At 36.3% G+C, this 12,357-nt stretch overlaps 1 protein-coding gene across 10 annotated transcripts in view; it reads right to left on the bottom strand.

Moving 5' to 3' along the window:
- The window catches only part of GOLGA4 (golgin A4), a 73,309-nt gene that overhangs the window by 42,620 nt on the left and 18,332 nt on the right, over window positions 1-12,357 (bottom strand). For 6 of the 10 annotated variants that reach the window (XM_057376139.1, XM_057376138.1, XM_057376140.1 and 3 more), the window contains exons 3-7: window positions 11,220-11,318; window positions 6,402-6,467; window positions 4,996-5,310; window positions 2,914-2,961; window positions 2,457-2,513 (exon numbers count right to left, since the gene is read on the bottom strand). In XM_057376139.1, the coding sequence (XP_057232122.1) occupies window positions 2,457-2,513; window positions 2,914-2,961; window positions 4,996-5,310; window positions 6,402-6,467; window positions 11,220-11,318 (585 nt within the window). The remainder of the gene's footprint in view (window positions 1-2,456; window positions 2,514-2,913; window positions 2,962-4,995; window positions 5,311-6,401; window positions 6,468-11,219; window positions 11,319-12,357) is intronic. The other 4 variants (XM_057376144.1, XM_057376143.1, XM_057376145.1 and 1 more) reach the window with 4 other exon arrangements.

Here is a 12,357-nt window from a genome sequence, read left to right as displayed (position 1 = left end):
AGACAAAACACAGAGCACTGGATGCTTCCTGTGCTGCGTTCCTCCAACTCTAAATCTTGTTTTTATGCTCTCTTTCTGCCTATCTCTTACTTCCCACAGCGAATGCCCTGCCATAGATGAGGCTGATATCAGCTTTGAGAACAACAGCTGTATGAGCTGAGCCTACCCAGCCATGCATAGACAGTGAGGGAAAGCATCACTGCAAAAACCATTCCTCCTTTCTCCACTATATCCATTTCTTAATGCTGCATTGCCTCATGCTGATCACATTCCCACCCTGTGTTTCTGAGCTTCAGAAGCAATTCTTTCCAAATGAAGCAAAGGAGGTCAGTGTGAGAACAAGCATCAAAGAGACTTATTGAAACCAACACAGAAATGCTCCTCTTTGGATCTCAAAGTCCTTTCTGATTCTTTTCTGAGAAAGAGAGCACTTTAGACTGCCTGAAGACTGGTTTTGAGGAATTAGTCCTAGCAGGAGGAAACTAAGGTAAGCAAAAGACACATTCATTTCTATGGACCATGTCACACTGTCAATTTAGCCTCAAAGTATATTAGTTTACTGTTACCTGGCCCTCTTAGAAGAAACTTGTCTGGTTYACCATATAGGGAAAGTAAGATTGTATGGTGAAGAAAAGAATTTTTTAAATTAATTTCTGATAACAAATTACTACATCAATGAATTAACTCCTTTGGACCATTTTAGTTTCCACAATGGAAAAGTAACCATTCTATTTGAAATTTTTCGTTCATTGTGTGCTTTACCTAATGAGGCAACACCTGGACTTCCAAAAGATCAGAAAAACACTTTTGAAGTGTATCAATTAATGAAAAATAATTTCAGTGCTAGATTTGAAGGAATCTTTAAATCTACAAGATTTGTAAAAATGAAATTAAATTTTAGATAAAATACATATATACAAATGTATATATATAAATCAGAAATATATGCATAACTTATCTAAAATGCACATGTCCAACCCTTTGTAATTTGCTAAAGATTTTGCTCTGTTCTACATATGCCTTCCTGACTTAAACAAGTAGCAATAAGCTGGAAAATTAATCCTACGGGAACATGCAGATACAGACCTAACAGAGAATAAGGTTTTTCATTTGACCTTGTAGGGATCTGGAAAAGATAAAACATTGGCAAGCCACTTCTGTCAGTAATGCTATGGCTTTTTCCCTCCTATGTCCTGACAGTTTAGCTTTGGACATGATAATAGCCCAGACACAGGGTCCAGCTCAGGTAAGTGCGGTACACCCAGCACTGTTCCCAGCTGCTGGGACAGAAGCAGCACACATCTGAACCAAAATGCTACCCCCGTGGCACACGCAGTTCGCAGCCTGCTTACCTGAATTACTCCCAGATTGCTGAAGAGTGCCCAGCGGTTTGCAAGTGACCCCCTTTGAAATGACCAGCTGCCTGACTAGTCACGGGGATAGCTCTTTGGAGTGAGCTTGAGCCAGATGTTCAGTCACCATGCCTCACTATGAGGGGGACAGGTCCTGTTCCCTGTCTGTAGGCATAACATCCAACTTCCAGGACTGAGTCTGCCTTCAGGCAAAGGTGGAACCTCACCACGGTCTAATGGCTCCTGCAACCTCCTTGCCACACACCAGAAGCAGGAATGCAGACATAGACAAAGCCTATGACTTTGGGCTAAATGGTACCCAGCTCTCCAACAAGGTAAGAGCACGGAGAGGCCCTTGCATGCCCGTCTCCAAACCTGGTGCTGCACTGGCTCTTGASGCAGTAAAATGGCTTCAGCTTCACACTGTGTTTCACCATGCTTAGACAATATGGCTTTTTTGCCCTTTTAATATGTTCTGCCTGATCATCTATACATGCTTTTTAAGTACAATGTGCTTATTATCAATACCAAATACATTAAAGCTTCTCCTTTTAATTTCTCTATAACCTAAAGTGACAAGTCGTAATGGAAGCTACATGATGTTGTGATTGAAACCAAACTATACTAAAATCCATAAAAACGTAATTATTACAACTGAGATAAGTATGAATATTTTTTAATTATCCTGATTTTCTATAGTCATTGAAATCTTTATTAAAATGTGCCTATTACTTGTGTTTCCCTGAATTAATACTTGTCAATAATAATAACAGAAGAGCAACAAATTGCACAGGGACATATGTGGCTGGGCCCAACAACACTGCAAGAACCACATATACTTCTACCTATTTTACAGCAAACAGGAGAAGTAGTTCAGTTTGTGATGCACTGCTCTGTCTTAAGAGTATAGCAATAGGCCACTGAATGGGGAAAATGCCAGAGGAGAAACACCATATAAACAAACAAACAAAAAAAGCAGCAGAATACCCTCCAATGTAATAGAAAATACTTTGTGAAGTAAACAAAAAAGTCAAAAGTTAAGCAAAAAAAAGATCCTATGTAGGTGTGATATAAAGAAAACACACAATCAATAAAGGAAATTACCTCTCTCAATTCTCCAATTCTGCGAAGTGCTTTATCCTGACTTTGACTCAGAATGCTCTTAAGAAAAAAGGAAGAATAAAGATCAGGTGTATTAAATATAACTTTAAAATGTGTAAATAAATTCAAAGAATTCACAGATGTAATGATTTGTTTCTCTTTCTAGTCGGACTYGATGTGCAAGCATTGTCATAAACTGCAAACTGTGGGTCGGCAATCTATCAATCAAAACACTTAAGTCAGCTGATGAAAAAAGAAGGGTTGGAATACAATACTTCACGGTTATTTTGACAAATCAGTTTTAGCTCGGCTTCCTTAGAAATCCCAGCTAAGAAACCATCTTCTGTTACACACACACACATACAACATATAATGCACTGAAAATTTAATCTATATAGGCACTACACATTTTAAGATTCAATAAGCATTCAGGTAAAAGAGGATGCAAAGTAATGCTTACCTGCAGCTTCTTCTTTTCCCGCTGGATAACTTGATAAGCAGACACTAGCTAAAATACACAAAATGGGCATAAAAATGATAATGCATCTGCGTATAGCCATCAAAATAGTTTCCGTAGTTGCATCACTACTTGCATTTTCAAACTCTTCACTCCACTTAAGAACACACTTTTGATAGAAATATACTTAAAGTTTCTCAATGTTTTCTCTATCTATCCATAAAATATCTCCAATGTGTTAAAAAATAAAAGCCTACACAACAAAACAATGATGTCACTCAGCATTCATACAGTTTTCCCTTCCCTGAGAAGACATACCACATGCCATGCTTCAATATAGTGGGTCAAAACCCAACAGTATCAGAAAGTAACATCCCAGACAGCTACCTCACAGGAATGACCAGTTGTAAGAGTACATGTACCAAGGAGCTTAAATAAAAGTGATTTTACAAAGAGCATGCATTAAAAAATACATTTCTAAATTTAACAAAACAGTCTGTGTAACACTTTCATTCCATGTATTTTGCATTTATCTAGCCCACACAGATTCAAAATGGAGAGTATTTTATTTCTCCCTGTAAGCCGACAAAAGGACTTAGCAAGTAACTGCACAACTTAGTTTACTTAAATATTTCATTACAAGTGCCAAAGGGGAAATAGCATAATGGCACCTGGCACTAGAATAGTCTGTTTTSAAACTGATGAAAAATTTAGGATAAACAAATCCAGAACACCCAAACCAGAAATCAGTAAGTCAAAATATACCTTTAAATTCTTATTTAAAATAAATTACACATTTTCAGAATTCAAAATTACTTTTAATTTCAAAGTCATATTTATTTTGCCCTTAAAAGAAAACCAAAACTACTATGAATGGTTTCCCTTACCATATTTTTGAGATGCTAATTTTGCATCCTACTTTAAGACGGAAAAAATATTTCTGCCTTAATTACTCATTATATATTGAAACCAGTTTCTTCCAAGTTCCAGGAAAACAATACTTTCCAATTGAACTAAAGAAATTCACAAAACCAGGAAAAAACCCCAAGCCTTTTTGAGAGATAGGACTTGCTGGACAGACTACACTAATTAAAAAAAAAAAAMCACCAAACCAGCAAGAAAGCACCAAAACAAACACACAAATTGAAGAATTTTTATTTTAGCAACTATTATTTATATAACCTTTAAAAAATACTTATTACACTAGCTGGAAGTGAAGGAAAAATTACTGGGAAACAGCTACTTTTTCAGGCATATGCTGAGCACTGCAGTCACTGTATTTTAGATTAGATATTTTAGATTCCAGGGATTTCAACAACAGAAGACAAAAGTCTGCACAGGAAATTTTGTATTTGAGGGCAGCAAACATTAAAAGAACTATAAAAAACAGTGCAAAGAATCAGTTTTTTAAAGAAAACACACACTTCAAAAACAGTAAAAAAAAAAAAATCAAAAAAACAAAACTTATTGAAAAACCCAATACCAAACAGCACCATCACTCAGACAGCTTTGCTTTCCCCAGTTATTTGGAAAATTAGTAGTGAAACTACTTATATAATTGGTTTTCAACAAACTTTTAAAAAAAGAAAAGGTGTTTGGATGAATTCCTTCCAGGGAACAACTGGAAATTATGAAGAACAGAAAACAAAATGTATGCCTATTGCACATGGATAGAATATACACTACGTATTTCAAGAACAAGTTTCAGAAAAAAACAAAATTTGTAGTCATGGGAGTACAAATCATGCTCACCTCTGTAGTGAACACCACCCCCTGCTAGACGCCTTCAACTGAAATCTTAATAGGCCTGCTCTGTGAGAATAACCACTAATTATCCTCTACTGCTGACATCAGGAAATTATTTACAAACAAGAGAAGAGGAGGAATTCCATGTTTTATTATCAGAAAAACATTTGACCTATCTAGGTCGAAAATAACTACATTTAGAATAATTAAACTTCCACGTTGGTTTAGTTTGAAACATTTGCTCCAAATAGGAAAACAAAAATATTGTCCACTGCTGCAGTATCTGTTAGCTTAATCTCTTTCCCCTTTCTGCCTAGCTAAACCAGTCACACTGCTTACCTCTGAGTATTTTCCCCTATAGTTGCCCAAACTGCGCTCCATTCTACGCAGACGCTGCAGCAACTGCTCTTTGCTGAAGCTGTCCACATTTCCCAGAGGCTCTTCTGTTTCACTCTCTATGTCAGAAGGTGGATCAAAGGTGGGACTGAGGGCTTCCAAGTCTAGTCGATTCAGTGAGTCTCTTGAAGAACTTCGTACTAGGGACTCCTTAGAAGAAGAGGAGAATAGGGTCTCTTTTACAGGGATTCGAAACAAAGACTCCACGGAGGGAACTCGAAGCTGAAGCCTCTGGGCAAAAGAATGACTGTCACTTCGCTGCAAAAATTCAAAGCAAGGAATTATTTCTGCACTGCTTTTAAGCAGTCAGACACACTAAAGCCAAGCAAAGTCACCTGTGCAAAGAAATTACTGTTGCCTAACATATACATGACACCAAACAGCTGCCACTCCCTTAAAAGAATCATCTTCTTGTGCAGAAAAACCAAGCATGCAACTACCAGATTTGTGCAATTTCTGATAGTAACTAAATATAACAAACTCAGCTCTGACTTAAACTTTTAGAAGAWTACATTTCTGTGTAATCCCTCTAAAAAGTGAAGAATGTGTAACTAATATAAATGATTACTTACTATCATCTCAAACTTGAAAAATATAACTGACTCACTTCTTGATGTATTACACAGAAGACTACTTATCTCAAAGACAGATACTTTCCTTTCTGTCTTTGAAGAGAACACATTTATTGTAGAAGTCCTTGTACAAATAGCTCTAGTAAACCATTTTCAACAGCCCTTTTCTTATTTTAAATGGTTTTATGATTTTTACATAAAAGAAAACTACTGATTTATGCAGCTACAGTACTTAATTCAATACCAGAAGATTCTGTGCTATTGTAACCTACACTGCTGGTGCTACAGAAGTGATATGAAAGCATTACTGAACCATGTTGACTCTACAATCAAATGTTGGGAGGCATGTGCCAGAAGCCACTGCTAATCCCAGTTCAGCAAGCTACATGTTTCTTTGAGACCTCTTCAAGAATGACCTACATCTTTATCACTAGTGACAATACTTTTATGCTTATCCGTTCTTTCCTTCAGCTAGAAGGTAGCCTTTCAGACACACAATATGCCCTCTATTTTTTAATGCTCTGTATCCTGTGATGGCTATGYAACAAAATGCATCTCAATGATGGCAGACTGCTAATCTGTCCTGAAAAAAAAAAAAAAAAAAAGATCCACACATCAGTGACAATACCAGCTAATGGAATTGGAGTGTCCACAAACAAAATACCCGAGCGTCCTGACAGGCAAGTATGTATCATCCTTACTTCAGCATCCTGGGCACTTAAGACAATGTAACACAAAGACAACACAGAAATGAAAGAGAAAACAAACCCCACATACCTGTGGGGAGACAGGTTCATATTCATTGTTTTCTGTGGATCCAGGAAGTGGTTGTTTAGTTAAATTCTAAAGGATGTAAAAACAACCATTATAAGAAACAGACTACAAGGACTGTAATTCACTGATGCCTACAAACAGCATTTGTGCTTTTTGCTTTGCCTGTGTTTTTAGTGCGTTCTTTAGAATGTTTATTAAGATGTCTTCAYGCAAACAAGCTAGTTTTTTAAATTCAGAACAGATTGCTGCAATATACAGAACTACAAAGCACCTATGTGTACATGGATTAGTATGAGACATCTACAAATGCTGACATCTCCAATTAAGTAATACATAATCATTATTTACATAACATTTATGCACAAGTCAAAGAAATAACAAAAAGACAAAATTATAGSAGGAAAAATCTAATTGATGACTAGTATTTACAACCAATATGAGTAAGAGTTGGCTGTAACACCATCTCTCTCTGTTCAAGTGCACTCGGGGGAAGAAACTACCTGGCAAAGAGATACCTAGCTGGTAATAAGCTGTTTAAAACTCTGAACAAGCACAGGAAGAAAATCAGACTTTCAGAAAAAGCATCCTGTGCAAAACTTCTGCATTCCCAAAGAAAGAAAAACAAAATACACACACATTAAAAAAAACTCACCCCAAATAACAAAAAAATGTAACAGAAAACAATAGTCCTGAGTTGGTTGGTTTGTTTGTTTTGGGGCTTAGGTTTTTTTTTTTTTAATTGGTTTGGGTTTTTTTTTTTTACAGAGTTTAGACATTTCCTAGCCTAGCCTGTCTATCCCGCTTTTATTGTGTCCTGTGTTCAGGTGTTTGTTAACCCAGTTCTAATTTTCAAGAAGGACGACCCTGGAAACTACAGCATCTCACTTCAGTGATTGGTAATATTATGAAGAAGATTTTTCTGGGAGTTTTTGAAAAACTGCAAGACAGTCCAGTCATTGGTCACAGCCAGTATGGGTTCACAAGCAGACAGTCTTGCTTACGAAATCTTATTTCCTTTTATGACAAGATTACCCACCAAGCTGACCAAGGGAAGCCACTTGGATTTCAGTACTTGGATTTTGGATTTCAGTAATTTTTGATACTGTCTCTCACAGGATCCTTCTGAACAAAAAGTCCAAGCCACAGCTGGATAAACACATCATGCAGTAGGTGAGCAACTGGCTCATGGGTTGGGCACAAAGCGTTACAGTGGATGGGGTGACATCAGACTGATGACCTGTCACTAGCGGGGTTCCACAGGGTTCCATCCTCAGACCTGTGCTATTCAACATCTTCATAAATTACTTGAACGAATTTGAAGGTACATTAAGTTTGACAGTGATACCAAATTGGGAGGAGCTGTAAACTCCCTTGAAGGCAGAGAGGCCCTGCAACAGACCTCAGCAAATAGAGGGCTGGGCAATCAGCAGCCAAATGAAGTTGATTGAAGACAAGTGCCAGATTCTGCATTTGGGATGGGACAACTCTGGATATATGAACAGACTGGAGAACAAGATGCTGGACAGCAGCATCACAGAAGGGGGCCTGAGGGTCCTGGTCAATGGAAAGTTGAATGTGTATCTGCAATGCCCAAGCAGAGCCAGGAGGGCCAACTATGTCCTGAGGTGCATCAGGCACAGCATCRCCAGCTGGGCAAGAGAGGGGATTGTCCCACTCTGCTCTGCACTGGGGTGGCCTCACCTCAAGTCCTGTAAGCCATTTTGGGTGCCACAATATAAGAAAGATACAAAGCTATTAGGGAGCATCCAAAGAAGGGCCATAAAGATGATGAAGGGCCTCGAGGGGAAAAGCTTTATGAGGAGGGCATTGGAACATGCTCYCCAGGTAAGTGGTCACAGCACCAAGCCTGTCTGAGTTCAAGAAGTGCTTGGACAACACTCTCAAGAATACAGTGTGATTCTTCGAGCTGCACTRTGCAAGACCAGGAGTTGGACTTTGGTAAATTTTGTGGGTCACTTCCAACTCAGGATATTCTACGATTCTAACTTATACAAGTCCAGGTATTTTTTGCTGTTTAAATCCAATCCAACTGAATTAGCAGAACATGCTAGAAACCATTTTGGACACTTTTTCACAAAAGAAGTGAAACACTGAGGCATATCAAACAAAATATGGGTAAATTCACCTAAGAGTAGTGTAACTCTTAACTTTTAATCAAGCTGTACCCTAACAGTTATATGCAAACTGAAAAATCTAATATGTACATAGAACAGAAATGCCAATCATTAGCACCCTTGTACGTATTTCCTACGTAATCACACTCACAGCTTCTACTCTGGATATGCAGATAAGCATACCTAAACATTAATGTAGCAGAGGAATGATTCACTGTAAAAGGGTTCAAAAAGGTCTGACACGGAGCAAATCTGAGGTAGTAGAGAAATACCAGAGAACAAAGAGAAATCCAGATAGTCAAGGCTACCAGAGAACTGAGCAGTTACACAGATGTAGACAAAATAAAATTAGCAATAAACAGCCATCGAAAAATCTGGATTCGGAAACTGTGCTTCACCTGGCTTGAATGAAATCTGCATTCTGCTTCAGAACACTATCCTGTGGCAATGGATTTTCTCTTAGTGGATTAACAGTTCTTACAAGTTTTAAACTAAAGCACTTCTACATTTTATTCTTGGCTCCATTACCTGTTTATTTTTTTTCCTAACTGGAAAAGATAATGAAATAACTCAAATAAAAAAAATCTTCTGTTTTATAAATTACTAAGCTTCTGCTGTGTTACTATAGACTGACAATAGAGAAAGACKAATACTTTACCAAGACTTCACAAAAAAGAGTGACTGGGCATTGCACTAGGTTGCTCAGGKAGTCCAAAAACAAGTAATTAGGGAGAGAAAGGAAGAATAGCTTAATATATGTTGTCTTCCCTTATTTTCTTTTTTTTTTTTTTAAAAAAACCCCACTGTGTCCAAGAATATTTTGAACTGTTTCTTCATGCAACAAAACCTATGCAGCTTAGTTAGTAAAGAAGTTTTATACTAACTTCATCTATGCAAAAAACATCCACAATTGTAGTCACTTCTCTATGCTGTTCACTCTCAGATCATATATACAGATAAATTATTGGTTTGTTTCAGCAGAATTAATATACATTTGTGTGTGTTGATGAAACTTTCCTCTCCTGAATTTTTAGTGTACCTAGGCTTTCTAGACATATATAATATGGGGATTTCTTTAATACATTTTTTTAAATGAATCATCCTATTCTTTATTAAATTTTCCATCGTCTTCTCCCCCTCCCAATTTTTACTGTGAATACTGCTCTAGAATTTTCAAAAAGTTTGGAGAACAAAATGTGTTTTACAGCTAACATATTATTAATACACACTGGCAACACATTAATAATAACTGTTACACTATAATTATTTGCATGTATGCACTCTCAAATATAAATATGCAAGCCAGTAAATATGCCATTAAAGTACATACTAAAAGATCATATAAAGACAACATGTGAGCATTCACACAAACAGGTTATTTGAAATGAAATTTTTTTGGAGATAACTGTTCTGTAGTGAAAACTGAAAAAGCTTAATTAAATTTGCAGCGAATTTTAAAGTAGTGATTGCTGGACCTGGAATATCGTCAGAATACCTAGAACTGAGGAAAAAAAAATCAGTAACTGTTGCAAGACTACAGATTTCAGCATATCCTGTTTGGTGTCCAYCAAAAAGTTCAATCCTGTTAACACTGTGATTGAAGTAGTAATGAACCTCTGCTTTAGGTGAATGCTGTGAACAAGCATAACCATTTGCAACAAATGAAGACTTTCCATGGATCACCACTTTAAAACTGTTTCAGTCCAATCTTGCTTAGCCTGAGAGAGTCAAGTCGAACACAACAAGGTGTGTTGTGTTATATCCTGCTTATTAAATTTCAATCCTGTTATAGCTTTCAGTGACTGGTCATTTTAAGCCATGAGTAGCAAAAGAGCACCTACAAAACAGGAAAAGTAATCATTAAGTATCACGATGAGCTGGGATTCTAAAAATATTGTGCTTTGAATCACTATGGACTCAGGAATGCCATGCCTCTGAAGCATATGAAAAATGCCATTCCAGTCCTTTGCCAATAATGACACAGCTTTGTATGTGCCTATATCAGAAAGCGGAAGTCTGACTTTCCTCCTATGCCTGCTTTTTTTTTTTCACTTCTTGCCTTTTCTCACCAAGCTTCTCTACATATATTCGGTGAAGACGACATTTTCAGGCAAAGAAACATATATTTAAAGTCAAATCTAATTATTAAAAAAATAYCTATTCATCCTCACAATAATAACTGCAGGATTACCAACTAGACATAGATTAATTGCTGTATCTATGTGAAATAATTACTTCCAGCTACCTGTAATTAGTAGTAAATGATGTGCTACATTCCACTGCACACAGCAAAAAACATTTAAGTTTTACACATAACCAATTTCAATGTTAATTCTATCCATTTATCATGAAATACATACAAACACACACAAATATGAAGAGGAAATTTCCATGCAACAAACAAAAAACTTGTGCAACAGTTATTTAAAAGCTGTGTAGAATATGTTACCTGTATAAGAGAATATATGTTAATTTTTTTAATGTTACAATAAATTCACATCATACAGCACAGCAGCCAAGACCCATCAGGTACTACGTCTGTGAAATTTAGTGCAGGGTTAGCAACTAAGTAGTTAAGACAGAGGTCTTTGTGAGAACAAGCCACAAGCAACCAAGTTTTGACTTCTAGAACATTACTCTCCTCCACCTGCTAAAGGCATCACTAAGACGGGTGGGGAGGACTCACCACACTGTCACTCTGTGGCTTAGGTTGTTTGGTGGGATCCAAAGCAAAGATAGTATACTCAGAGAGAAAAGCAGGTTCTGCTATCATTCCGGCTAACAGCTGTCATTCAATGCAAAAAGGAGGAAAATTAAAATAAATCAAGCAGTAACGAACATTGCAAAATTTTACTCCATTTTTCCATGCTATTAAAAACATAATAAAACAATACAGCAGTTTATGAGATAACTGATATTGATAAAGGGGGGACATAACCAGAAAATATGTCCTAGATCATTTCAGAACAGTCAAAATACAGTTTTGATCATTTGGAATTAAAGAAGCATGCAATTTAAAAGACAGATACTAGTTTAGGTCAAGATGAAGACTATGTTTCAGGCACTTACAATGTAATGTTTTTAAACTTCTGTGGATCAACTGTCTTCATATACCACTGAGCCCTATTTGCTCTCAGTTATTATTCTAAATTATTCTAAAAATTCTATCAATATTTCAGTTATATACAATATAAAATGCCTGCTTTTGACTATTTATGATCTATATACATCTTATACACTAGAATTATATCAACATTTAAAAAAAATCCTTACATTTTTTTAAACTATAGCAGACTATTTTGTAAAAATACCACAAGTTAAATTAACCATTTTATCAAGTCAGTATCTAAGAAGAGATTTAAATACCCAGAGGTGAAAAAATTAAGAGAAGGAAACTGGAATTTTGAATCAAACTGGATATACACATGTAAAGTAAACCAATTTACTGTTTTTAGGATGCTGTAACTGAGTTCAGAAAAATATTTCTCTCATGATCATACTCACATACATAAAATTGAAGTTCCTTATAGGTTGAGATTTGACTGCTGACTGAACCAAAACACTAAATAAAACAAAATTGTTCTGAAATAATGAGACAGACCCCTCTATCAAGTTACTAAACAGTACTTTTAGGAACTAAATACTAACAGAAGTTAGAAGTTTAATTTACTTTTTTTGGTGACGATTACATTGACTCTAGTGCAGTAATTACATAAATTCAAACTGAGAGAGAAAAATATTTTGACAGGTAAGATCTGAAATGCTACATGACTTTCAACTTACATTTGCAAAACMCTTTCAGAAAATGTAAGAAGTGGTAAATG

Source organism: Malurus melanocephalus, unplaced genomic scaffold (assembly GCF_030028575.1).
Source record: "Malurus melanocephalus ecotype Western Australia unplaced genomic scaffold, MMel_1.1 scaffold_271, whole genome shotgun sequence".
Classification (NCBI taxonomy): Eukaryota; Metazoa; Chordata; class Aves; order Passeriformes; family Maluridae; genus Malurus; species Malurus melanocephalus.
Note: the sequence above shows the minus strand (reverse complement) of the source record. Positions and strands in the feature narration are given on the sequence as shown.